This window comes from Scatophagus argus, chromosome 9 (genome assembly GCF_020382885.2).
Source record: "Scatophagus argus isolate fScaArg1 chromosome 9, fScaArg1.pri, whole genome shotgun sequence".
Taxonomy (NCBI): domain Eukaryota; kingdom Metazoa; phylum Chordata; class Actinopteri; family Scatophagidae; genus Scatophagus; species Scatophagus argus.
Genome location: NC_058501.1, coordinates 12,756,855 through 12,783,224, shown reverse-complemented (window position 1 = coordinate 12,783,224; position 26,370 = coordinate 12,756,855). Strand labels below are relative to the sequence as shown.

The 26,370-nt window shown below is 38.8% G+C and overlaps 2 protein-coding genes and 1 long non-coding RNA gene across 6 annotated transcripts; 2 read left to right on the top strand and 1 right to left on the bottom strand.

The window, feature by feature from the left end:
* The first annotated feature begins 4,071 nt into the window (after window positions 1-4,071).
* Window positions 4,072-17,961, top strand: zbtb32 (zinc finger and BTB domain containing 32). Of its 2 annotated transcripts, XM_046399396.1 has the most exons (6): window positions 4,072-4,201; window positions 6,669-7,674; window positions 8,644-8,720; window positions 11,373-11,540; window positions 14,201-14,431; window positions 17,564-17,961. In XM_046399396.1, the coding sequence occupies exons 2-5, from the start codon at window positions 6,689-6,691 to the stop codon at window positions 14,428-14,430; spliced, it is 1,461 nt and encodes a 486-aa protein (XP_046255352.1). In that variant the 5' UTR covers window positions 4,072-4,201; window positions 6,669-6,688; the 3' UTR covers window position 14,431; window positions 17,564-17,961. The 2 variants fall into 2 exon arrangements, with proteins under 2 accessions (XP_046255352.1, XP_046255351.1); XM_046399395.1 differs by lacking the exon at window positions 17,564-17,961 and having other exon boundaries at window positions 14,201-15,212.
* LOC124064737 lies at window positions 15,208-18,880 on the bottom strand. Of its 2 annotated transcripts, XR_006844308.1 has the most exons (5): window positions 18,749-18,880; window positions 18,609-18,668; window positions 17,961-18,091; window positions 17,153-17,313; window positions 15,208-16,277 (listed from the first exon to the last, which is right to left on the bottom strand). It is a non-coding gene; the product is annotated as an uncharacterized LOC124064737 (long non-coding RNA). The 2 variants fall into 2 exon arrangements; XR_006844307.1 differs by lacking the exon at window positions 18,749-18,880 and having other exon boundaries at window positions 18,609-18,745.
* A 2,427-nt stretch (window positions 18,881-21,307) lies between these two features.
* On the top strand, window positions 21,308-26,300 carry igflr1 (IGF-like family receptor 1). Of its 2 annotated transcripts, XM_046399412.1 has the most exons (7): window positions 21,308-21,539; window positions 21,622-21,814; window positions 22,090-22,117; window positions 24,251-24,350; window positions 24,434-24,508; window positions 24,983-25,084; window positions 25,503-26,300. In XM_046399412.1, the coding sequence occupies exons 1-7, from the start codon at window positions 21,455-21,457 to the stop codon at window positions 25,826-25,828; spliced, it is 909 nt and encodes a 302-aa protein (XP_046255368.1). In that variant the 5' UTR covers window positions 21,308-21,454; the 3' UTR covers window positions 25,829-26,300. The 2 variants fall into 2 exon arrangements, with proteins under 2 accessions (XP_046255368.1, XP_046255369.1); XM_046399413.1 differs by lacking the exon at window positions 24,434-24,508.
* Window positions 26,301-26,370: the final 70 nt, after the last annotated feature.

Here is a 26,370-nt window from a genome sequence, read left to right as displayed (position 1 = left end):
AATATATTCTACAGTAAAACTTTAAGATAAAAATCTTAACCAAGATAAAGGTACGGTGTGAGATAAGGTTTTCTCTCAGTTCTCAGTATGGAGTTTCAGTGACTCCTTAAACCACGGCCTCATTTCTGTCATACCAAAACGCTGAAGTTCACTTCCTATGTCAGGAAAAGCAATGTGTGATGTTTATCACCCCATTAAGCTCACAAAACCTGAAGAAACAAAACATGCTTTTCATTGTCTTTAGTTTCTTCAGGTTTTAATGCCTGTATCAAGTTGTGTGTATTAGGCAGCACAGCAAAAACTTAATGCTTTGTTTTCCCAAAAACAAAGATACAGAGAAAACCTCTCATCACCCATGATAATCTCCAAGTCAGTGTAACATTGTTAGTAAGTGATGAGTGTTTTCCTTTAAACTTGATGTAGGGCAATGAGTAATGATAGCTATATACCTCAGGTGTGATGTCAACTTCCTTTTATATCTTAACAAAGCACTGCTTTAATCGAATCCTGTACTTTATGTTGTGATAAGCATTAATGATCACGAGGCCGTCGGCAAACAACAACTTATAAGATGCCTTGACACAGTTCCCAAGCCCCAGTTCACCTGACACTCATTAGCGTGGGTACGCTTCACACTTCCTTCACCCACAAATTACAAAGAAATGTCAAGCCCCAGCCCCTAGCCCTGCAGGTTCACTTCTTCCAAACCACAACATTGACGGGTAGTCCTCCTTACCCAGATTACTGTGAAAAGGCTCTGTGGCTGTACAGTGACAGTTTGTCATTGATGCCTCCAGCGCAGAGCACTCATCTCGTTAGTGGTTCCTCTGAAGTCAACTGCTCACATACCACCACTGTGGTAATGTAAGACGAGTCATATTAACCCAGACTTTTATCACATCTCAGTCTGAATGCGCATTTTGTTCAGTTCGGTAACACTTTGATTCATTCAGCAAAACAGCAACATGAAACCCCTCAGGATGCAGGGATTAAAAAAACCTTTGTAGGTAGCTATCACGAGTTGCTTACTTGATGATGATCATCACTGACATTAAATGAGATGTGTGGGTGCTGAAGATCACGCTAATGCAGAATGTGCATTGGCTTCAAATACCCCACACAGTTAGACACCTCAGTGAGTCAGCATTGATGATGGGTGTCAACTGGTGATTGTTAAACTGACAGGGGGGATAGCAGGTGCTAAGGAGTTTGTTGTAGGGTTGGGGGGGGGGGGGGTGATTGACGGTCTTGATATTACTGGTAGGTAAAGCCCTGCGCATCAGCTCTGGCTGTCTCCCTGCCATATAGCACAGGATGACATTTAAGTATAATGCTAATTTCTCTGAGTGGAGTGGAGATCAGACTGTCCAGTCGTGTGAGCAATACTTGCTGGTAAGTTCACACAGACAAAGGTTTGCACAGTTGCCCCAAATGTCACCATATACAAATGCACACATACCTGCATACACCCACATAAGCACAGATTAAATGATCATGAATGGTAAGTTACACAGAAATGTGAACAACTGTCACTGACCAATGCATTAGAAATGCAATGGTAACTTTAGTGGAAAAATTACAAGCAATGTGACTGTTTTTCCTCTAATGCAACAACATGACAAACCTGTGAGCACAGCAATTACAAGGAAAGGAAATCACACTGTGTTCTATTTGTGACATCTGACCATACAGATAAAAAACATGGTTGGAAAAGTTCTTCATGTCTTTCACTTCATGTTGTGCTCTTTAAGTGGTAATATCCTCAGCTGAAACCTTTGGTGTGCCTTGTGGCAACTCAGGGTGTCAGTATTTTCTTATACGTTCAATTGTCTAAGAAAACAACTGTACAAACTACTCCGTGTCACTTTACACTTGAACATCACTGCACTGGATAAATAGAGGGCAGCATACCAAACTGAATTTACAAATGTTAAATGTTTACATCATATAGATGTACGTGTTATGGCTGGAACAACTTGGGATGTTACTCTCTATGTAACATTTTTCCATTATACATTTCTGAAATGGAAAATCTTTGAAACAACCTCAAATTCTAAGGTCATAATGGAAAAGAGCTGTGTGTGTGTGCGTGTGTGTGTGTGTGTGTGTATCTGACTGACACAATCTGTTAACCATAAACAGAATTGTGCCACCATATGATTGGATGGTTGACTAGCTTGCTTGCTGTGTGAAATGATACTGGTAAGGTGCCAATATGAGTGGATACACAAAGAGCTGCTGAGAGTATAGGGTGGGGTTAGTTAAAATAAAGGTCATCTCATCCCCAGCACACTCACATATCACTCACAAAGCCTAATCAGTAAAGCGATCTGCACATAATGTTGCGGATCTATTTCATAATTCAGACAATTTTTGACAACAAGCCTTATCAATATTAGATCACTTTACATCTACGCAGTTTTAATTAGTGGCCTGATTAGAGGGTGTAATGTTTACATATGTGTGTATAGTTGATTAAAACTGTAAATCTTAAAATATTTGTACTTCCTAATAAAGTCTTTCCTTCCCAAGCTTTGCACTTGGACTGGACTGTGCAAAGGCACTGCTATCACTGCGGATTTTAATTGTAATGTTTGAATTGCGATGATTTGATATCACCTTGCTTAATACTGTGCGTGTTCAGTGCCGCAAGAACATCGGTGCTGTTGTTTATTGTGCTTTTGGTTTTCAGCATACATGTGGAACACTGCAGTGAAGGCATCCAGTGACTACCCAAACAGAAACATTCATAAAGGCCCAACCAAACTGTGATGTGTGCATCAGAACTACTAAAACCTCAAAGCAATCTTTTGCCAAGATACTTGAAAGACTGTCTGATAATATCTAGCTGTTTTATCTTAGTTTGAGATGTTTTCATTACTCTAAAACATCACATGGAAGAGACCAGTTTCTCTCTTCATACTAATACTTTGTTAATTTTGGTGTACCAGAAAGCTTTGTTTTGCACCCACTGTCTAATTTAAATCAGTATTATATTCATTCATTTTTTCAGCTATGCTGATGACACTGAGCTCAATTTGTATGTACATTATCTCAAAATTAAACAAAAAACATCAAAACATTTTGTTCCTGAATAAAAAACAATATTGTCTTAAACTTTACATTTATTTATAATTAAGTAAGGAATGAATTAATTACTCTGCATGAATCATATATCAAATATGTAGTTAAAATTGTGGAAGACCTGTGAGGGCTCTTGTCCTGTCACCTGATGAATTCATGTGACATTTGTCTGTGTGCAGTGATCTGCCATCCAGCAGGAGGATTTACACAGCACAGGGAGTTGGACATTTCAATAACAGGAAAATATAACATTTAATAAATGCTGTATAATACAGCAATAAACAGGCTGCTAATCAAATCTAGGTTTAAAAATATGTAATATATCAAACCTGTAGGTTTGATAAACTGACCAGATCTATACAGTTGGCCTACAGGTTTTCACACTCAGGTCTGACATACTGAAAGGGCAAGCCAGTCATTTCTATTTCAAGGGAGCAGGTTTCAGTGAAGCGTAGCCCTACATATTGGTACCACCAGCCTTTTGTCTGTATGTTTCCTGTCACAGATCAATGTCTTTGAAGTGGTTTTTGTCTCAGCAAAGAAAGCCTATTAATGCAGTGACCAGCAAGTGATGCTGGAGGGGAGGAAATCATGTACAGCGTGTACAGGTATGCAGCATCACTAAAGCACACATACATCCCTCTAACCACTGTCCCCATTTTCTCCCTCTTTCTCATTCACGCACACACACACAAAGATCTGGTAAAAATAAACCTGTCTCCATTTCATAAAATAAGCCAACTGTAATGTTTGTTAAGTTTTAAGTTCGTATGCAATCTCAATATTAGTCACCTTTACAAAAATCCAAGAATATTAAATTGACAAACAGCCGCCACGCTTAAAGGAAAATTTAAAAAAAATATTATAACTGAAAGAACCGGTAGACGAAAGTCACCATCTTTTAACACACACGCAAAAAAACAAACCATTTAGCACCATAATCAATGAACCAATGAGAGATAAGCTGAAGAGGAGGGAGTGTAAAGACAAAAGAGGAAACCACCTTGTCCCTCACCAAAACCTGTACCCAGTGAGACATGTCACTTTACAAGTCACTTCAAAGTCATGATGCGAGGTAGCTCATCATTCTCCTGGAAGATTATTCACTGAACACTGGGTAAGTGTCTCATTCGCATAGCTTTCTGCGTCTTTAAGTTTCTGTGACTTGAAACCACAAGCAGAAACACTTTTACATTGCTGATCGTTTGTCTTTGTAGTTGTGTTACCTGCGAACTACTGTAAACACAACCTAGCATGTCACTGTTGCTCTTCTGTTGCCTATGGAGGCTTCAAATTCAGGCTTCTCTCTTGCGACTCCAGGCCTTTATATTCAAACTGTGGGGTGTTTGAAAGGATGTGTAAATCTGACATATGCATGCATGGTTTTCCCCTTTGTAAGTACTCAGATAACTGTGACTGTAAGAACCTCGTAAGCCTGCTAACTATGTCACAACTCTGCAAGAGTGCAATATAGATTTGAACAACATTAGGGGGAATTTGATTGTTGCACAAGCCAGTTTATTACCAAATCAAATGTATTATAAAGATTTAGATGAGGCTGGCAACAACTTGAAGCATAATAATGCACTAAGCAGTACAACAGAAGAACAGACTTACAGGCCAACAGCCTCAGGAGAGCACCAGCACATGCACTGCTATGCATATAATCGAAAATTATTCTGCTCACTTGTTAGGTGCATCGCGTTAAACTGAGTGGCAGCATTTGAAAATATAATCTAACAGTTTAAACTAAAGTTCACGGATCAGTGCTACACGCATCACTAAAAGACGGAAACATTTCTGAAGGGGGACGGGGTTAGGGTTAGGGCAGAATATCGCTATGGGGGTCAAAGGTTTATTTATTTCACAACAACACAATGCACTACTTTTCAAGTTTCTGCAAAATTTTCTACCACATAAATTTAAAATTCTGTCGACTGAAGTTGCTTTAAACTTATTTATCATAAACATCACACAATACCCGCTAAATTAATAGCCTCGTAGTACCCCGCTATGACGGGTAACGCATTTACTTGACCATAAATGAATAGCATTGCAAAAATAATAATTATTTTTATAATTGTTATTACAATTCTTATTATGTGAAGGGAAATTAATCTAAATTAAAAATAACTACCATACAAAATGTAAAATTGAAGTAAGATTGGGCATAATAAAAACTAATTTAATTTTACTTAATACATTTGTGACACTGTCCTAAGTTGTATGACATATCACATAGCCATTATGTAACGAATCTGATCGGGTAGCAAGTAACTTTTGAGAGCCGTAAATGTCGTAGCAACAGCCGACTGCTTTAAATTCGCGTAGACGACAAGTCTCACTGACGACAGACCTCCCGGTGTGCTCTAAGCATCGCGCATATTGTAACTCTAATGACTTTTTGAAAAATGAAAAGTAGTAGTTGAGAAATTATTATAAACTATTATTCCTTGGTGCAATATTTCCAAATAACTTGAATTAATTAATTTGATTACCAACACAGAGCAAGATAGACAGAGTGCGTGCAAATATGCATGCATAATTAAAACAAATTCCAGTAACAAACTACGCAACTAAATGTCATTTCGTTTCACATCTACTTTCCATTTACAGTCACCATCAGAGGACTGAATAGGGTTGCAACTGTGCAGAAAAACCCTCTGTAATAGCTCACAGTACTTGTGACCTCTGTTGCAGGAACCGACCACACACTGTATAATCATAAAAGTTCATTATAGACTACAGACTGTGTGAAGATGACAACTTCTCCGGCATCCGGTAGTTTCGACATACAGTTGCAGCTTTTTCATCCTTTTATTCTCAATTTTGGATGTGAAATTCCAAATATTTCTGCAAGATACATACATATTTACATATTCCAGTTCTGCACTCTCTTGCATGTGATGTTTATAATATTGAAATACAGTCTTATCGTTGTTGATGTTCAAACTTTACTCATGTTTACTCGTGTGTACAGTCATTAGTCATGGTTTCATAAACTGGTAAGGCTTTGTGGCTTTAGAGTGTGTCTGTGAGCACCGAATATCAAAGCTTTCAGAAAACTGAGTACATTTCCACACATCAACCAGAAATGCAGACACAATATTGGACATAATTGTGATTGAGGAAGTTTTTTCTGCATGTTTGAGAGTCTAAAAAAAAAGTACGTAGCCTCACTGGTTGTGAAGCCATAAATATTTGTTACCTGCTTTGAAATGAACATCCAAGGAACTGTTTATACAAACTAGATGAAAATCAAGTCTTTACACTAACACGCAACAATGCACACAAATAAACAAATGGTGACATCACCTCGGGTACATTCTGTCCTCTCAGCTCTCACTACAGATAAGAGGTTGGAAAAAACTTCACTAACCACAGAGAAACATATTATCTGCTAATCACAAGCCAAGCCCTGATGTTGATTTTCAAAGTGATTTTCCTATTCACAATTTTACATTTCTAGAAATGTCACATATCCGTTAACAGCCTTGCAAATGATGGAACTAATTCGCAACAGTGTGGGTATGATCTGACCATATCGACCGATATTGTCTTTTGCTTTGTCTTTCTCTTCTCAGGTTTTTGGTTGTATTCAGAAATGATCCCGCTCAAAAACACGCAATATGTGCACTTCCTGCAGCAGGCAGATGTTTTACGTCGCTCAGGGTCACTCTGCGATGCCATAATCTCGGTAAAGAGTCAAACTTTCAGGGCTCATCGGCTAGTACTGGCTTGTGCTAGCAGAAGACTAGCACAGCAGCTTGCTCTAGGAGACATGGACAGTCCTTTCCACTGCACACTGGAGTGTTTCTCACCCCACACCTTCCAGCAAGTTCTGGACTTCACCTACAAACAGACTCTGGAGGTATCTGTGGATGACCTGCACCTGCTACTGAGAGCTGCTCAGCTGTTGGAGATGCAGCATCTGGAGGACCAGTGCCGAAAGCAGCTAGACAGTCTACACCACAGAGCCAGAGAGGAGAATAACAGAAGTGAAATCACACATGTCAAAGAAGAAAAAGAAAGTGTAAATGGGACAAATCAAAAGCAAAGAGGAAGTCCAGTTCAAGCGGAGAAACTCAGAGAGACTTCTCCCTCAATGGATAAGACATGCAACAGCACTATCATGGAAAACGTGTCAGCCTTTGATCCTGCTAAGACCCACAACGGTCCACTCTCCCCAAGAAAGAAGCCCAGAACGTCCCCAGTGTCAGCAACACCCTATAACAGAGAGAGTGTTATTACCGGGCCTGCCAACAGCAGAACGTCTTTACCTGACATGTGGAACTCTGTGAGCACCCTGAGGCGTATAGCCTATTCGAACCTAGTCGCAGCTCACCCACTTCAGCCCTCAAACCAGTCCTCTATAGCATACCCGTTCTCCCTCACCGCTCACCACATGTTTCCCCTTCTTGGCTCCCATTTTCAAAGCACTTTCATGGGGTACCCAGGCTTTCATCCAGGTTATACACAAAGCCTTGCTGGATCCACAGGAATGGGGAGCATAATCAAGCAAGGTCTGTTGAAAAGGAAAAAACCCAGCCAGAGAGTATTTACTGGGACCATTCAAAACGGTGAGCAAAGGTAAGTCAGCACTCAGAAATGATTTTGGAAACTTCTGTTTTTCTTTTCAGTCACTGTCTCCCTATTTTTCCTCTCTCAGACTCATTGAGAATCCCCTAATTTGCTCAGTTGTTCCCTTGCGACAGCGACAGCTACCTGACTCACTGCTTCTTGGGTAGATGTGTGTGACTGAGCCTCCTGCACTTTCCAACTAGAACAGTTTCATCTGTTAACCCTTACCTGCCAGCCCAAGTCAGTCAACTCTTTTTTTTTTTTTTGAAAAATCATAGCACAAAAGAGACAAAACATGCATTAATCTGAAGATAAATCAAAATATAACTTAACTTTTTCATTGGATTAAAACTAACCAAAAACAACAACTTTGTTCTAAGTCTGAATAAATTTAGCACCTCCCTTTAGTGATATTAGATAGTGTTAAACCCACTTGAATTTGTTTTGGGGTGATTTACCTCCTTTTCTCTAGTATGTGCATATTGTACAGTACTCTGCACAGAGTAACCACACATCGTGTAAAGTAAAGGGGAGCCCCCTAAATTTCTCCCCTCTCAACAGAATTCAATGTTTTCCACCCACTTAAAAACAGTTTCAGTGTTTTGTCTGTACCACAAGAAATTGCTCAAAACAATTATGCGTCCTTATGGAAAAATAGCTATTCTTCAGTGTCACTTCATCATCCTGTTCCTACTTCTCTAACATTGATAATATGAAAGTAAAATGAGCTTTTATCCTTCAAGCTCTACAAATACGTTAGCCGGGGATGGAGAGGAACGAAAGGGTGTTCAATATGTAATCCGTGATAACACGTAAGGTTGTAAAATATGTACATAATGAGATATTTGTCATGTCAAACTTTTACTTTCTCTATATTTGTCCAGTAAAGTGTCTCTTTGGGGCACAAATGAAAATAGTTTTTGTTTATTATTGTTAAAGATACAAGTAGCGTTGCATCAGAAAATTTACTTTTCACAGTTACCATGATGTACCTAAAGCCAGCACAAGCTTCCTTGGTGATCCAGTACTGCAACAGTCATCCTCCAAACCATCAGGTAATGATATATATGATTAAAAAAACAGTAAACACACTCTTTTTTTTGAACACATTAAACATACTATTATTTCTATACAGTAAGATCAAGGTTATAGCAATGGAAATCCTGTGCAGAACCGATCACTTTAACGAGATAGTAAGACGGTTCTTGTCATGACCCTCAGCAGACTCCAGCTATGTAACTACGCAATGGAAAGTGATAAAGAGAGTTGTGGTTTTGAGAGCATGGTGCAGCAGGAGCAGTAGTGTGGTTACTAGATACAGCTAGATACATGTGGTACAGTATGTACTGCATCGCAACAGTGGTTTTTGTCCTATGTCATAAAGAAGCATACATTACAATTTATTATAATCAAATATTGGTAAGTCACTGAAGTAACACAAAAAATGGTCTGAAGTGATAGTCTGTGTGTGGAAGCGTGATAGCTGGCCCTGCACAATCAAGCAGATAAACATGGTTTATCTGATGTTTAATATCGCTACTCAGTGGAACATCATGCTCATGTTTCAAGAGATTAGGCAATGGTAAAACTACACTGCTAAGTGCACCGAAAGTAGTGTAATAACTTGGCAATGCACTGTAAGTACATAGTAAGACTTTTCACACACTTAGTGAAAATCCATTTCTATGATCATATATGTGACCACATAAGGAGTATAAGAGAAACTTTTAGCACCTGCGTTTGCTGTTGTTGTGTAGTGTTTCATCATTCTTTACTTTTGCTTTCCACTGAAATCATATTGTGTACTAATAAGGGTAATGAAAATAAAAACATGAACTGTTTAAGACATTAGTTCTTTAAAAGTGAGAACTGAATAGAAATATTGGACAGGAAACACGTTAATGACAACAGGTTTCAGTAGTTTGTGTTTGGAGTGGTGAGTGTTCAATTGTTGTGGTTTATTCTCATTCTCTTGATTTCCCCTACTACACCCCCACCCCCCAACACCTCTTATTTCAGCATCCTGTCTGCACTATGAGGCCCAAGTTTTCATTAAAAAACCCCTAAAGGTCCTGAAAGCTTTCAAAGTTGCTGCCTTAACCTCGAAATCACACCTTTGTAATTTTTAAAGAATCACTAACATATGAAGTTGCAGATGTATGCAGAGCGACAGGAAAGTAAGCTTGTGCAAGCTGAATTCATTGTCTTGCAACAGGATGCTGACCAAAAATATATTTGTGCCTCTGAAAGGTGAAAAAAGTAAGGTACTACATATCTGACTAGTACATTATTCTATAGCATTTTTATTTTGATAATTGGTATTTTGTCAAGGTATTATAAGGTAAGGAGTATTATAATCTTGAGGGTGACTGCAACTGTTCCATTATCAATTAATCTGCTGATTATTTTCCCGGTTGTTAGGTACTGTTTGTAAATAAGTAGTGAAAAATTTAGAGACCAAGATGACATCATCATTGCAACAGTCCAAAAACCCAAAGCTCTGCAACCACGGCAGCTCTTAAATGAATTTACAACCTTGACTGCAAAAAAGTTGCAAAATACTTTGTAAAACATAAATAAAAACAAGATGTAATGATCTGCAAATCCTTTTTAACCTCTACTCAGTTAAGTACAGCATAAAGACGAAACATTAAATGTTCAAACTGATTAACTTTATTGTTTTTTGTAGATTAATTTTGTATATGATGCATTCAACACGTTCCAAAAAAGTTGGTACGGGGGCATGTTTACCTTTGTGTTACGGTTTTCCGTTCTTGATTCATATTTGGCTTCAATTGCTCAAGAGTATGGAGTCTAACTTATAGTATTTTGCTTTTCTTAATCCACCACACATTTCGATGGGAGACAAGTCTGGACTGCAGGCAGGCCAGTCTCGTATGTGCACTCTTTTACTAGAAAGCTGTACTGTTGTAACACGTACAGAATGAGTTTGGCTTAGTCTTGCTAGAATATGCAGGGACATCCCCGGGTTGGCATATGTTGCTCCAAAACCACTATGTAGCTTTCAGCATTCATGGTGCCTTCACAAAGTTGTCGGTACACACAGATTACACTGTTCTGTGAAATGAATTTCTAAGCCTATGCAGTAATGTCCAGTCCACAGCCTGAGGAATTGAAAGTCAGAGGTATTCAGTGTTGGTTTTCAGCCTTGCCCCTGAAGTGCAGAGATTTCTCAGGATTCTCCAAATCAGACATTATGGATTGCTGATGGTGACATTTCTAAATTCATGCAAATGTTCATTGAGAAATGTTGTTCTTAACCATGTGAACAATTGAACCATTCGAGGATGCCACTTTCATACCCAGTCTTGACACTATCACCTGCTATCAATGAGCTGGTTTACCTGTGGAATGTTCCAAACAGGTGTTCAATGAGTGGTCCACAACTTTCTAAGTCTTTCATTGCCCCTGTCCCCAACTTGTTTGAAAGGTGTTGCTGTGTATATATTTAAAATAACCACAAGTTTATCAACTTGAACACTGGATGTCCAGTGTGTAGGGTATTTACTGGTATCTTTAGGTGTGGATACAGATTACTGTTACTGTGTTACTGTTAACGTTACTGTTGCAAAATTGAACCATAGCACCTTTAAAATGAAATATGATGTTTTTGTGAAAAGTCAGGGCCCTCTGTCCACCTTAAGTTAACCCCTTCACCTGTTGTCCCCATCTTGTGTTTTACACAGCTGAGGCTTTTGCAGGTTGTCAGTTCAGTGCAAGAGGAGAGGTTGCACAGCATGAACTGCAATCCCATCTACAAGAACACAGAGGAGAAAAACCCTACCACTGCCAACACTGTCCCAAGAAGTTTAGTCTGAAACACCAACTGGACACACACCATCGAGTTCACACCGGTAAGTACATTTCAAGATGAAAGTGCTTCCTGAGTCTGTTCATAACGACAATAATGGTATTTTATTGTAATTTATATGTATATTATTTTGTGAAAAGAACTCTAAGAACATGTGTAACTTATGCAGCTGATGAGCACTTACTGGTTAGGTATTATGTCAGGATCTAAGACTATGCCTACAAACAATGACGAATAATAATCTTTGCTGTGGGGCATTATGACAAAAAGTATGAGTAATCACAACGCTATAAAATGCGTATAGGAATTTAGTGGAAACAACTAATCTTTTCTCATTAACTTAACATAAATATACAAGTTTTATCTTGCTTGAAGTTAATTAAATAATAAAAAAATAAGTTTTATTTTTAAAGTTTAGTTTTTTAGACCACTTTAAAAATTTTCTAACTTGAAGTACTTTGACTTGAAATGATGAGCTGGATGAATGTGCTGTACAGATTTCAATCTATTCATTAAAATAAGTCTCTGAAGAAACATAATCAGCATATTAGCAGACTTAAGATCCTTCATTTTTTTTTTACTTTGAAGAAAAATGTATGATTGAAACATGCTGTGTGGCTTTAACACATTTTAAGATAAGTCAGGGCTATTTGATTTCACAGTGATGAAAACATGGTGAACTGACTTGTATTGAATCCAGTCTCTACCTCTTTACACTTAATGCACTGTGAGCAGTCTTAGATGGCGTCTTTGTGCTGATGCTGAAACCAAATAGTTTCATTAGGAGCAGCTGCTGTTTGTGTGAAATGCAGAACGAACTCGTCAAACTGACAAAATGTGACAGGAAATCAAATTTGTAAAGACTGTGGTGACTGAACAGATTAATTCCTAACAACTGAATATCATGTGGTTAGTGAACATGTTACAAAAAGAATACAGCTGAACTAATTATTCAGCCTAAGTTAACTCAAATATTTAAGGCAGCAGTTGAACTTGAAACAGACTGAATTTATTTACAGGGTGGGGAATTTCAATAGTCAATGTATTTCTTTTTGTCCAGGATCCAGTTACAAAGCAAGGTAAGAAAAACTGTGCTATTAGGTAAGAAGAGCCCCATGAGTTTGATTTTAAAAAGCCAGTTGCATTAAACTGCTGAAAAGTAACAACAGTGCAATTGGTATGAGGGTGCTTCAGTCAGTAGGTATCAAGTCAAACAGATGAGAGACAGGTTATTTGTTCATTTAACACAGCAAATTACCTGGAGAAGAGGGGATTTATGGTTAATCTTGAATGCTTATTAGTCTTTACAGATGTTTGAAAAAGTACTATATTTTTGCAACTCACCTTACGGAAACTTAAAACTTGTGTGAGATAGAAAATTCATTGATCAAAGGGGAGCAAATTTCAACCACTTTTAGAGCTAGAGTATTTCTGTACGGTAATGCAATTAAAGGTCTGTCCTTACAGTAGTATTATCATGTAATAATGGCTTTTATGACAGTATCATCAATCAAAAAAAAATTTGCTGTTATGGATTAACTGTCAAGAAATTTTCAGTGCAAATCGGATGCCGGAGTTTAAGTACATAAGTAAGCATTACACTTCTGTTTGGAATGTTTGGAAATAGAGAAATGATAAGCAACGATATATATTATACAAAATAATTGTTTGCAATACGCTAAACCACAGAAATGTTGCAAAACATTTCAGTTGAGGGTCTTTCCCCTGGAATTTTTGAAACACATCATTTCCTGCATTCTGGTGAATGTATATAAACCAATTTGTGCCTTTTCTGCATCGCGGTGGACAGATCTTCGTTCATGTAAGGGAGTGTAACACAATAAGTTTTTCAGACATACGTTTTGGTTTGCATATATTTATTCTCCTGTAGATCAGCATTTTTCATTTGTTATGTTGTTGTTATTCTTAGATTCTTTAGCCTTTTGTCCTATTTTAAATATTTTTGTTTGGGGGAGTGACATCCTTAAATGTGGCACCTATTCTCATCCATGATCAATTAATTCATTTTATTTCATCTGTGTGTTTCAGCAAGATTTATGCACCATATTCAGAATTTGCTGCACATTAAAACATGTCATGTAGGCCAACATCTCAACAACGTGATTGAAGTGGAGTGAAAACAAGAATACAACAGACTGTGTCGAGTCCTCTGTGTAATTCAGGAGATCAAAAACCTCTGGCTCCAAATTTTAAATCTGCACAAAACCACGACCTACATTACAGAAAGCATTTTGTGTCTATGAGTCACATTCTAGTGGTCTGTCAAAATAAAAGACCTGTGTTACTTTAATGTTTTTAGGAGGTGGGGGTGTTCTAAATATCGAGGGAGATGTGTCCCATACCACCTCTACCATACACCTACAATTTATCTACCTACTTTTTTGTTACATCAAAATGCACTCCCTGAGAGAATCCCTGACTTTGTCAGACATAATTGCTCCAAGAAAGAGATGTGAATCGAGATGTTTTGCATAAAAATGTCCCAGACAATGACAGAATGACTTACAGTGAATTAATATATCAATACATGCATACAAAATCCGATAAAATGGTAGAATGCAAGCAATGAATGCACTTCTAATGCCTAAAGGTTTGACACCCTCTCTGAAGTGAGCACTCCTTTTCTCCACCTCCGCTGTCTTCCTTCCTGTGCCCCCTATTCTCTCGTCTTTCTGTTTCAAGGAGAGAAACCCTTTGAATGTCGTCTCTGTGGTCAACGCTCACGAGACTACTCAGCTATGATCAAGCACCTGCGGACTCACGGCGGGGCCATGCCTTACCGGTGCACAATCTGCCAAGAGTTCTCCAGTAGCCTGGTTGCCATGCAGAGACACCTAAAGAGCCACTCAATGCAAGACTTTCCGACTGACTGGACCATCAGCAGCACCTACCAGTACATCTCACACATCTGAGGCAAGCATCACAACACAGACTCCTCTGTCAAAAAGACAAAGTTCTCATAGCTTTAGTTTGGGTCTGCCTTGTATCATCATTACATTTAAGTAACAAAGCAAAACATCAGTTTTTCTATCAGATAAAGTTTTGAACTTACAATTATACATGGACTGATCAAACCAGGATCACATGTTGCAATAGCTTTCATACAAACTGCTCTGTATTAACAATCGCAACTATAGAACAGCACTAATTTCCGATGGCATTTGAGAATAGCTACTTAAAGAGTCAACATTAGGCCATGTACATGCATTAAAGCCACATCTGCAGCTCAGCCTCATCAAATGACGCAGGCATTTTCCCTCTTACTTTCATAATTATTGGACTACTTGAGTAAACTTTGTAAGTTTGAGCAAGGTTTATGGCGCCCTCAGGAGGGCAAATAATATAACAGTTAGTTTTGTGTTCTGAATTAGTGCTCGCAAATGCCTGTCAAAATGTAAGCAGTGGCTAAGATATAGTGTTTGCAGGGTTTTTATTGCTGGAACTGTCTGGATTCATTGATCCAGTTTTGAAAGAATTCTACATTTGTCAATGCCATGATGCCTTATAAAAAAAGAAAAACTTGATTTTTCTCTCGTGAACCCAGAAGTCTTCATATGCATGTGTATGCAGCATGTAACCATGCACGTTGCTTCACGGAGCTTTCAGGACTTTCCACTGAATGCTCTTTGTTGGTTTGTACAGCATTATCTTAATGTGCAGGGAGGTAGAAAATAAACGTTTAACTCATGTTTCATTCATAGGCTTTAATGGATCCGCATGTTGTGTTTTAGACTAGTAATGCATCAAATAAACAATATTACACACAACGGCTATCTTGGCAATTCTTTCTAATTCGCACAGATAATAAAAGACATTTAGAGCGCTGGGAGAACAGGGGGCAGGTGACCACAACTTTTTCATTTTGTCATCATTAAATATTAATGTCCTGTTATCACTTTGCTGGTAGCACAAACTATAGTAGTTTAACTTCAAATTAAGTGGAATTAACACAGTTAAGCAACATCTTAATCAACCTGAAGCAATGAAATGTGTTTGTGTATGTTCATTTTTTGATCCTTTCCAAAAACAAGAGCAAAAGAGTAAGGAATGGATTGCTTTGTTAACTACCGCAACTACTGCAGTAGAGCAGTAGATAATTATTGGCTAAATGTTACTATCAGAGTATAACTCACTAGAATGCCTGGTACATGTATCTTTAACCTCATCTTAGCACAATATTATGTAGGCCCATGCAGCCTTCAAGCTCTTATTTTAAGAACCTGGCTTTTATAGTGTTCAGCCAGAAACAACAGGCATTAGCAGCTAGCTCAAGCTAATGAATTTGTTCCTGACCATGTCATTTCACATGGGAAAATGGAAGCCTGTTTTGACCTCTGTCGGAAATCATACTTTAAAAAAATACTTGGTGGTAAATATGCTAGTACTGTTTTTGTAAACTGATTCAATAATGCAACTGCATGTGTTAGCCTGGTAAGTGCAATGGGCAAACAACATATAAATTACCAATAAAGTGTGTTATTAATAGTGAATCCGCTATGAGATGCTTTGTTGTCTTTGTCCTCTACCATTCCATCTGCTCAGGGTCCTCAGTTTCTCCTGGCTTTGGAGTCTTTGAGTTTGCAGTTTGGCAGAGCCATAAACTGGTGCTAATGCCTGACCTTGTAGATAGGCAGCAGCACCTCATGTGAAACCAGCACATGTCCACTCGGAATGAGCCTTTCTCCAGTGTCAAACACGCTTCAGAGCACCCCATCCAATCTCTGTTTGAGTACAGGAAGTTTAGCTTGGCACATCATGCCTGTTTATAAAATCATGAGATGGAAGCAGCTGTTAGTGTTGGCTCTATCAAACATGTGACCCGCAGCAATATTTTAAAAGGGAAGTACAACAAAAAACACACATTACTCTGTAAAACAGAATATGATCATTTTATAATCCTTTTTGAGAAATCTTCAATTGAAAAGAGTGGAAAGATAATTTAAAAAGACAATATATATTCAAATTCACTTCACTGATTTTTTTTTTTTATATATATTTGGTTATTCTGAATTTGATGTCAATAAATACTGTCTAAGTTGTGACAGTAGAAACCAAAGACCAAAGTTGTGTGGTGTTTACAAAACATTACACAACTTTTCCAGATAAACAAGTTCTTTGGTAACGGGTGGTGATATTATCTTTGGGTAAGAAAGGGGCCTCCTCAAGAGGCTCAGTGATTCACAAGCAAGGATGGGGCAAGGCTGTTTTAGGCGGAGGCCCTCTTTAAGCCATGTGATGTTGCTTGCTGATGTGTTTAAATCACAACATTTGATCTCTACTCAGGATTGGGAAAACAGCCTTACTGTGTTGAATAATGTATTGTAAAAACATAATAATCTATATAAATACATGTTTTTGTTTCTTCATCAATGCAGTGAGAAAACTTCCTTAATGAACCTTTATACTGTCCCATATTGTTGAGACACATCTGCAACATCCACTGAGAACCTGTTTCATTTGCTGTCCCTACAGTATACCTTTTTTAATACGAGGAAGCAGCTATGGTTCCTACTAAAAAAGTATTTTATTATTGTATTATATTATACACAAGGTTGGTATTCATTAACTTGGATTACAAAGAGAGCAGTTCAGTTACTTTAAGTCAGAAAACTTTAGAGTATAAGATAAACTGACTTGACACAACTACCAGGAGCTGGACCGTACAATCTGGCACAGAGTGGATGAATGTGCCGATTTTCATATACTGCAGTCTTGGGCTGGAGTTGAATGAGGCAATGGGATTCAACCACGCAGTAGAGCCGGTCAGGCAAAAAACCAGAAGATTACGCCCCACTCTGGACACACATACACACACAGAAACAAACTAGAAACACAAGGCACTGCAACACAGGAGAACATAGGGAAAACAAGGCAAGCTGACTGATCCAAACAAACTGGCGGTTGTTTCAGTTTTGTAATTACTGTATAGATGAGACAGCGGCAAGCAAAGAGTAGCAAAAGGTAAAATGTATATCACAAAATGTCACAAATGTTATTCCTTTTCTTAATACGTTTTGTCTTATATTGTTGTGCTTTGCTTCTCAGGGCCACCTGAACCCATGGAACGTTCGTGACAGTTAGTAGGAAAATAGGATAAAGGATTCGTGCCAACTGAATGAAGGACATTTTCCTGTTTGTAAAAAAAACAAAACAAAACAACTTGCATGTGTGGCATGAGGAAGGAGCTAGCAAGGACAGAGTGTTGTGACAATGCCACCTGGGGTAATTTCACCCACAGGAAATCCTAAGTTAATGTACACCGTCACACTGGTTCAGGAATACCACGGGGCAAGAGACAGTTTTCAAAAAAGAAGAAAAGACTTTATTAAACAACAAAAATAAGTGATTAGCAATAAGAAAGTACACACACAGTTACACAAAAGAATCACATAAAATTAGCACCAGACAGGAGCGGGAATTAAAAGAGAAGGCTGGGGCTTACCAGGCGGCAGGGACAAACCAAAAGTAGAAAGGTCCATTAATTAAACAGCCGTGACACTGCAACTGCAAAGAAAGGAAATCGTGAAGGAAACCACCATCAGGGACTGGACTGCTGCCTCAGGGCCACAGCACCTAACCAAAAACAGAAAGCAAATTAAAACATGCCAAAAGTGCTATACAGGACTGGTGTGAAGAAACAACTAAATGATATAAACAAGAACAAAAATACAAAGAAAAACTAAATAATACAAACTAATCAAAACACGTGTAGCAGGAGTGGAATTTCCTTTAAACAATTCAGCCGTATGGAAATTGTGGCAATGCGCTGAGGAGCCAGGCGGGCCTCAAATCACCATCAGTAAATGAACTAAAATGACCCTCAGCTGAGTTACTCAGCTGAGGTAAATTAAGGGCAGGACACATTCACTGGCAACTAACAGCGACTCTACAGCAAGCAAGGCTAGATATGAAACAAGCTGAAGTCACCAGAAATGCCCAAAACACCCACAAATTAAACAGAGCGTGGGTTCAGGGAGGGGTGGCTGAATACAGGCCAACAACTTACCACGGCCTTTAGAGGCACACAAGCCATAATTTAGTGCTCAAACGTATGTAATTAAAGCATTTAGACAAATAAACTCATACATACCACCCAGGAAGGGTCCCCTGTGAAGCGATGCGTCCCCCACGGCCTCGGGAGCCGGTCGCCCTACAGAGAGCGGAGATCGCGTCACCAAGACGCCCGTTCCACGCACGCATGAACAACGGAAGACTAGCAGAGCGCATTACCTGAATGAAGAGGATCGTGCACCCGCAACGGCCACGCCACTCAACCACGATGCTCACGCAAAACAGGTAGCCACCGGAGGGAAACAGAGGAAGAGGAAGATGCAGGTGAAGGGGCGCATTGTGCCGCCCCTCAGTCACTCAAGGCGCTCTGCTCGTTGGCACAGTGCCCTGTAGCGGCAGGGAGGGATGCCACCTGTCACACATGTCATCAGTTTTCTGCTTCCAATCTTCTCTCAAAAATGTGACTGCGTTTCCAAATGTGTACAGGCAGTAAAATGAGTGGCATTCCTGGTAAACCACAGGGTTTACCAAACCATGCATGTTGTTATGCATTTTTATGAAAAGTAAATCTGAACACTTTAAAAAGGGGATTTCAATCCCCTGTTGTTGTAACCAGTAGCACATTTTACTTGCCCAGATTTTTCCCAAGATGATGAGGCTTACTGGGCGAGTAAGGCAAAACAGTATGCTGAGAGACTCAATATCATATGCTGCTCAAAGCCCAAAGACATGGATGACATTTCTTGGCTTTTGCAAGCTCAGGAAATTACCCTGGAATTGGAAGGGTGTGTCTCTGTCTGTCTGGAAAAGGAAAAGGAAATAAGAATGTTATTTTTGCTCCAGCGCACAGCTTTGCTCATCAAAAACTGTCAGAAAACCACGTTTACTTTTACTCTGTCTGTTCACTGTCTTTTTTTGGGCAGTGAGCTGACTTTGGAGTTTGTTTGGTTAATTAATTGTTTTCCAAGGTCAAGAATTAACTTTCAATCTCAACTTTTATAAAAACTTTGATATGAGGTTCTTTTCAGTAGCAGTTACCATTTTTCCTCCATTGCTTGGCAGGCTGCACAGACATTAGAGGTGTCATTCGTTACTTTCCACTGACATTTACAGTCAGTGTTTGTCACACCAAATGCACACCCTGGCCACGCCCCAGAAATTATTTTCCCCTCCACACTGAAACAGTAACCTATATCAGTAAAACTATTTCTAAAGATAACTTTCTATAACCTAAAAACATGAAAGACCATTCAGAAATATGAAGTAGTCCTCTCAGTCATTTGACTGTACGGAATCGAGCTTTTGCTTGTGGAAATGCCTTTAAACGTTACTGTGTATGTTGTAGGCAAATTGTGCCGCTGCCATCAAAAATTAATATCTCAGCTCAGAAGTCACCATTTACACTCACAGTCATGTGGTCATTGCAACATGGTTGTGTTGTCATTGCATGCTGTTGCTAAATCAGCATCATTAACAAATTCCACTTAACTTATCTAAGTCATCATTTGGACAAAAATATAAACCATATCATCTTTTGTTGCAGGCATGCCTTGATTTTCAGAGTTATTGTCTTCCACTGTTATTGAGTCCAAATGTAGGAAGTGCGAGGTCCTCAAATCCCATATGAAATGTTATTTCACATGCATTAATATGAATGGGGCTGTATTGCCAGAATACAAACGAAAGGTATTTATTTCCCAACTTTGTCGGCCAGACAGTGATGTAAGCCACATTTGTTGATCTCATCAACAAAAACAATGACAATGGTCTTTTTTGCTGGTTTTCATCTTTGTCTAGCATGCCTTTTCCACGCTGTGGTCCTGTCATTCTTGGTCAGCAGTAACCACATTTAGTCATGTTTAGACAGAAGGGGAATAGGGAATTGCGACATTTAGGCAAGTAAGCCTGTGAATATTCTCATTCATCCAGGTCATGGTTATCTCAAGGAAATTCAATCGAATGCAACTGGACTTAGTTATTTGTCTTTGAAGACGTTTCACCTCTCATCCAAGAGGCTTCATCAGTTCATGTTCGCTTGACTAGGCTGGGACTCGCTTGACTAGTCCCAGCCTAGTACAACCAATGACATCTAAACTTTTAAACAACCAATAATTAAAAGCATCGAAGGTCAGTCGTTGGCCCAGTGTGTACAACTTTAGCGTCTAGATTGCAACAACCTGAAGATCCTTTGCCTCGCCCTCCCTTATGATGGCCGGTGAAATTACAAAAAAAATCAAAAGGCTTTCTTTACTGTTGCTGTTTGCTTTGTCCAATCTGAGCTACTGTAGAAATATGGCAGGTTTTTTGGAAGAGGACCCAATAAAAAGATCATTCTAAGGTAATGAAAACTCAATTATTCTTATTTTTGGGTGTTTGTACGCTGATGAGAACATAATTATGTATATTATATTCAATTTCCTCTCCTAATTCTCCCTAAATCCTACGCATCGGACCTTTAACATGGTAATTTTGTATTTAAAGAGGTATTACAGAAAATTAGTATTGTAATACCATGCCATTAGGCTGAGAATAAAGCATTGAAACAGTATTAATATTAAACCTGCTGACCCTTAAACACTTGACGGTCTAGTTTTGACGTCAGCAAACGTGAACTTTTTGGCACTTTTATCTTTCTCTGACTGTCTTTGTGTCCTGCTTCTGATTAAAACATTTCAGGGTTGCAATGAGGCAAATTAAAACATACAATTAAAATAATAGACAAAAAAGTGAACAACCCCCCCCCCCAAAAAAAAACAAAACTGTAATATACATTGGAAAGTAGCTATCTGAAACCTAAGATCTTATTTGCACAACTCAGATACTTTGAAATAACGCGCTGGAAGTGGTTGGCGGTAGGCAGGAGTAGGAGGCGCTTTGTCGACATTATATACTCAGTGTTTCACCCCAGACTGCAGATTAATCACGATGACATACTCAGAAAAGTGCCTTAATCTGACAACTTACTGGGATCGTGCAAATTCAAAATGTGTGTTGTGTGAATTATTAGCAGGTAGGACATTATTATTAGTTATGTGATGTGATGTGATGTGATGTGATGTGATGTGATGTGATGTGATGTGATGTCCCTATAGGATATGAAGTTAGCCCAAACTGTGGCTATGATGACCGCGGAGGGCGACACGAGGGTCCCCACCGACAGTGCAAACCCGGTACTTTCAATGATGGCAGCACGGCTTATTGCCAGCCTTGTACCTCTTGCCCGCCCGGAGTTGACCCTGTCAGCCTCTGCAACCTCACAACTGACACCAAGTGCCCAAGCTCACGGTAAGAAAGCGTGTTATATTACCCGGGAAAAGTGCAGCACAGCGATTCACCAGGTCGACTTGTACTTTGATCCGACCCACGATCCTACGGAAAAGCACAACTGCAAATAAATAAAGAAACAAATGAATCACATCAAAATGCGTAATTGCCTTGCGTGTCACATTTGCGGGAAACAGGCTGTAATTTCGTTTTATTTCGGACAGCCTTAAGACTGCTTTGTGCTGTGTAAAAGCCTGTATCCATGTAGGTTTCTGTTTTCTCGTGATCTCCCACAGACAGTGGACGACAGAAGCTCCAGTCACGGTGAGTATCCTGACCCAGAGCATTGGGACTAGACCTGAGGTATTGCTTTAATGTTGTTTAGAACTGGTTTCTCTTTCTCTTAGATGCAAAATTAAGGAGCCAGATCAGGGCCCAAAGTTTAATTAATTTGGAAAAAAAGATTTTAGGCAATGAAATTTTGAACATTGTTTTAAGTGTGGGAAAACAAACTAAGCTGACTTGAATCCAGACTCCATTGACAAAACAGTAATGATCTGCATACTTCTTCTAATACTGAAAGTCTCACAATGATGAATGAATGTATGAATGCTTTATTATCATTGTACATCACTACAACGAAATTAGATGTGCCTCATTTGAACAGTGCAAACATAAAAGATTTCCATTCACACAGCCACCAATATCCACAATCATACAGCCATAAGCGCAATACATAATATGTGATTTAAAAATATAAAAAATACCACGTCGATTAATTATGAATTAGCAGCATTTACAGGTCGGAAGGCCCAGGGGGTAAAAGCCGTTTTTAAGTCTGTTAGTCCGGCTTTTCAGGCTCCTATGTCTCAAGAGGACAAGACGTTCGTGTCCAGGGTGCATACTGTCCTTAAAAATGTGCGTGGCTCTGCTGAGACGTCTGGAGCTCACAGTGTCCTCCGGGAAAGGCAAAGGACCTGATTTGATGATTTTCTCAGCAGTTCTTATTATCCTCTGAAGTATTTTCTTGTCTGCAGCGGAGCAGCCAGCATACCACGATGCAGTATGCCAGCACACTCTCGATGGTGTAGCGGTAGATTGTCACCAGCAGAGGCAGGGATACTCCAGCAACTCCTGTGCTTTGCTCAGTAAAATTACTGGTTTTGTTAATGGAATCTGGTTGCGATTGAAGTACCCTGTTCTTGATCAATAAACTATTGTTATCTATTCAAAAAATAGCCAACATGTCGTCCCGTCGTTGACGCCATTGCTAGCCAATACTTTGCTGCGTTCGCAATTGCATGTAGAAATGGGAAACATCAAACGTTTAAGTGTGACTGTTAAACTGCACGATCTGACATAGTATAGTGTTCTTATACTGCAGTTGGTGCCAAGTTCAGTTTAAAACAGCTTGCTAAACAGAACGTTATCAATCGTGTTAGTTTTTTCACTTCCAATAATGTGAACACGGTGTATAGAAAGTGTGGAGTAATATTTGTCATAGTACCAATGTTTCCTGAAGGCAACGTGATTGAGGATCGTCCTCAGCCTTCTTTGTTATGCTGTCGCTCTTGATTCCACGCCCCTCTCAGCTGAGGCCACACCCCCACCCCAGATCTGAACCAGGAAAAATAAGACCTGAAAGCCAAAAAACCCCCCAAAACTAATAAGTAACTAATAAGTAAAAAGAACTGTGAACTTGAAAACACAGAATCTGCAACTGAAAAAAATAAGACCTCAAATACTGAAATATATGTGAAAAATGAAAATATATCAGAACTGAATAAAACATCTATTTAAAGCAAAAAAAAAAAAAACGTTTCCTGTTCTTATTTTCAATTCAAGTAAAGGTCAAATCAAAATTTCAACTTTCAATTTCAAATCTTTTTTCAAATTAATGAAACTTTTGGCACTATTTTGACTCCATCAAACCAAGTTTTATAATTATTTACTTGAATAGAAACTATAAGCCATATTAGGTTAACTTCCATAAATTATTCATATGAGTAAGCGAGACCACTACAGGAAAAACGTCAGCAGTCTTTTGAGAAGGAAATAAACCCACATGTAAATATTCCCCAGTTTCATGATTTGAGTCATCAAGTACATGTTTGTTAAGCTGTATTTGAATTAGCTGAGTAGGCTCATTCTTAAAAAAAAACAGAAGAAAAAAAACTTTTAAACTTTCTAATAATTAAGTCAACTTTTAATTCATCATCAGCCAATGGTATTCTCATTAGCTCACTGTTGCAAAAAAACAAAAAAATATCTTTTTAAAAATATCAGGCAAAGAATAGAATATGCTAACAGGCTTACAAAATAAACCAGCAATAACATTTTCCTTTGCAGTATGTTGCTGTGATACCTTAAAACTTAAATGATTTATTTTAAAGTGACATTTTCAGTGTTTTTAGACTTTTTAATCTGTCATGAGAGTTCACTCTGTTTTCATTTCAGGTTCAGACAATTACAGAAAATGTACCCAAGACAATTACAGAAAATGTACCCAAGACAACTACAGAAAATGTACCCGATCCTAGCACCGATGTTATGTTATGTAAGTGAAATGCACCCTCCATTAAAGAACAACTTCCTCTTTGTCTCCTCTTTGTTAACCTTGACCTTTTCTTATTTTTCCAGGGGCACTACCATTGACTATCCTAATTTCCTTTTTGCTTGTTGTGTTGTGTGTAATATGCCTGAAGCGCAAAAGAGGTATGCATAATGAGAACAAGGGGTTACAGCTAAGTGGGCAACAAAGTTGACACTGCACAACAGCTGACCACTGTTTTTTTTTCTTATCACATAATATAGACAAAAGTATTGGGACACAGCTCTTTATTACTGAATTCCAGTGTGGTATGGAGCTGTTTTTCAGGGTTTGGGCTCGGCCCCTTACTGCCAGTGAAGGGAAATCTTAATGCTCCAGCATACTAAGACATTTTGTACAATGCTATGCTTCCAACTTTGTGGCAACAGTTTGGGGAAGTCCTTTTTTCCATTTGGTGAGAGTTTGGTGTGGAAAAATGCAATAAGTTCATGCTGGTGTAGTCCTGAGTTGTCCCAATACTTTTGTCCATGTAGTGTATTTATTGTTAGTTTTAATATCATGGAAAGTAATTTTGCAAAAGGACATGTGGGGCAGTTCTGAGTGATTATATGTGTTTCTCGTACTTGTGTTAAATACAGGGCAGTCAACAGTGTTGACTTATAACAGAAGATCATCATACATCAATGCAGGATTCTCGCCTCTCTCTTCTTCACCTAACAACCATCTGGAGGGAAGTCTGAGTGAGTGTGAATCATGTCATTAGCTAAAAAACCCCAAAACATAAACAAAACAATATACACACACCGTATATGTGAAAGTGTAGTACAGTACTATACCTAAGGTGGGTAGTGCAATAGTACAGTATACAGTGAAAGAGGCTGGGGGGGGGGGGGCAACATCTGTGGAATGAACAGCTGTTTTTCTTGAACTGCTGTCTGTCTGTAATGTTAACATGTGGCTTATTTTTGACACAATAACTGTGAACAGACTGCTGTTCATTGTATTACTTTCCCAAATTATTGTATTTCTTGGATCAATTAATATGCTGTGCTTTGACGACAGAGCACAACTGACATGTGGCAAAAACGAAATAAACTGTTGAAGAAAAAAATAGACAAAAAGAAAGCATTTTACTGTTCCCACATATTTCTTCTGTAGGTCCTACCATCCAGTCTGCACCTTTACAGATAGTGCTGGACAATCTGGATGTTCTGGAAGAGCTGGTGATTTTGTTGGATCCAGAAAGTCATGGAGTAAAAAACACCAAACATCTGGCCTCTCATTGCTCCTTCCCCTCCACTTGGATTACTTACACATACTCTATGAAGGACAGTAAGAGCCCTCTGAAAGCCGTGTTGGAGGGACTAACCAGCAGAAACCCTGAATGGACAGTGGGACACCTAGCTGATCTGCTCAGACTCATGGAGCGCAATGATGCAGTCGCTGTTCTGGCCAAACTCAGAGTGAAAGAGATGGCTGTGTAGCATTCCTTCTGCCTAGATCTGCCAAAATGGTTTTACTGCATATAACAAACTGAACGTGAAGGTGTCCGATTTCCAGAACCCAGAAAGAAACAGAACAGATGAGTAGTATCACATAAGAATAATAGATAGAATAATAGATGGAATAGTTTGATCCAGGTGTGAAAGAGCTGTATGTCTTTTATGGCAACATCACATCTCTCATTCACAACTATTATAGGCACTCAGTAGTTAACTCTACAGTGAGCAGTGTCAGGCCTTTATCAACCAGATGGCATCTGATTAAAGTTGCTTTCAAATGACATAACGGAAAATAAAGGAAGCAGTATTTTTAAGGTCTTGACCCACAGAAAGTAAAAATCATGATATCTGAGCTTCTGCTATTTAAAGTTTGATCAGTCTTTTCTTAATAACTGCTAATAAAACCCTTGCTGTATCATCAGCATATTGAGCTGATGGTATTTTTTCACTTGTCTGTATTGATCCACTGTTTTCTTCCCTTGTGCAACTAAAAATTATAGCTTTTATACTTGAATCTTTCTTTT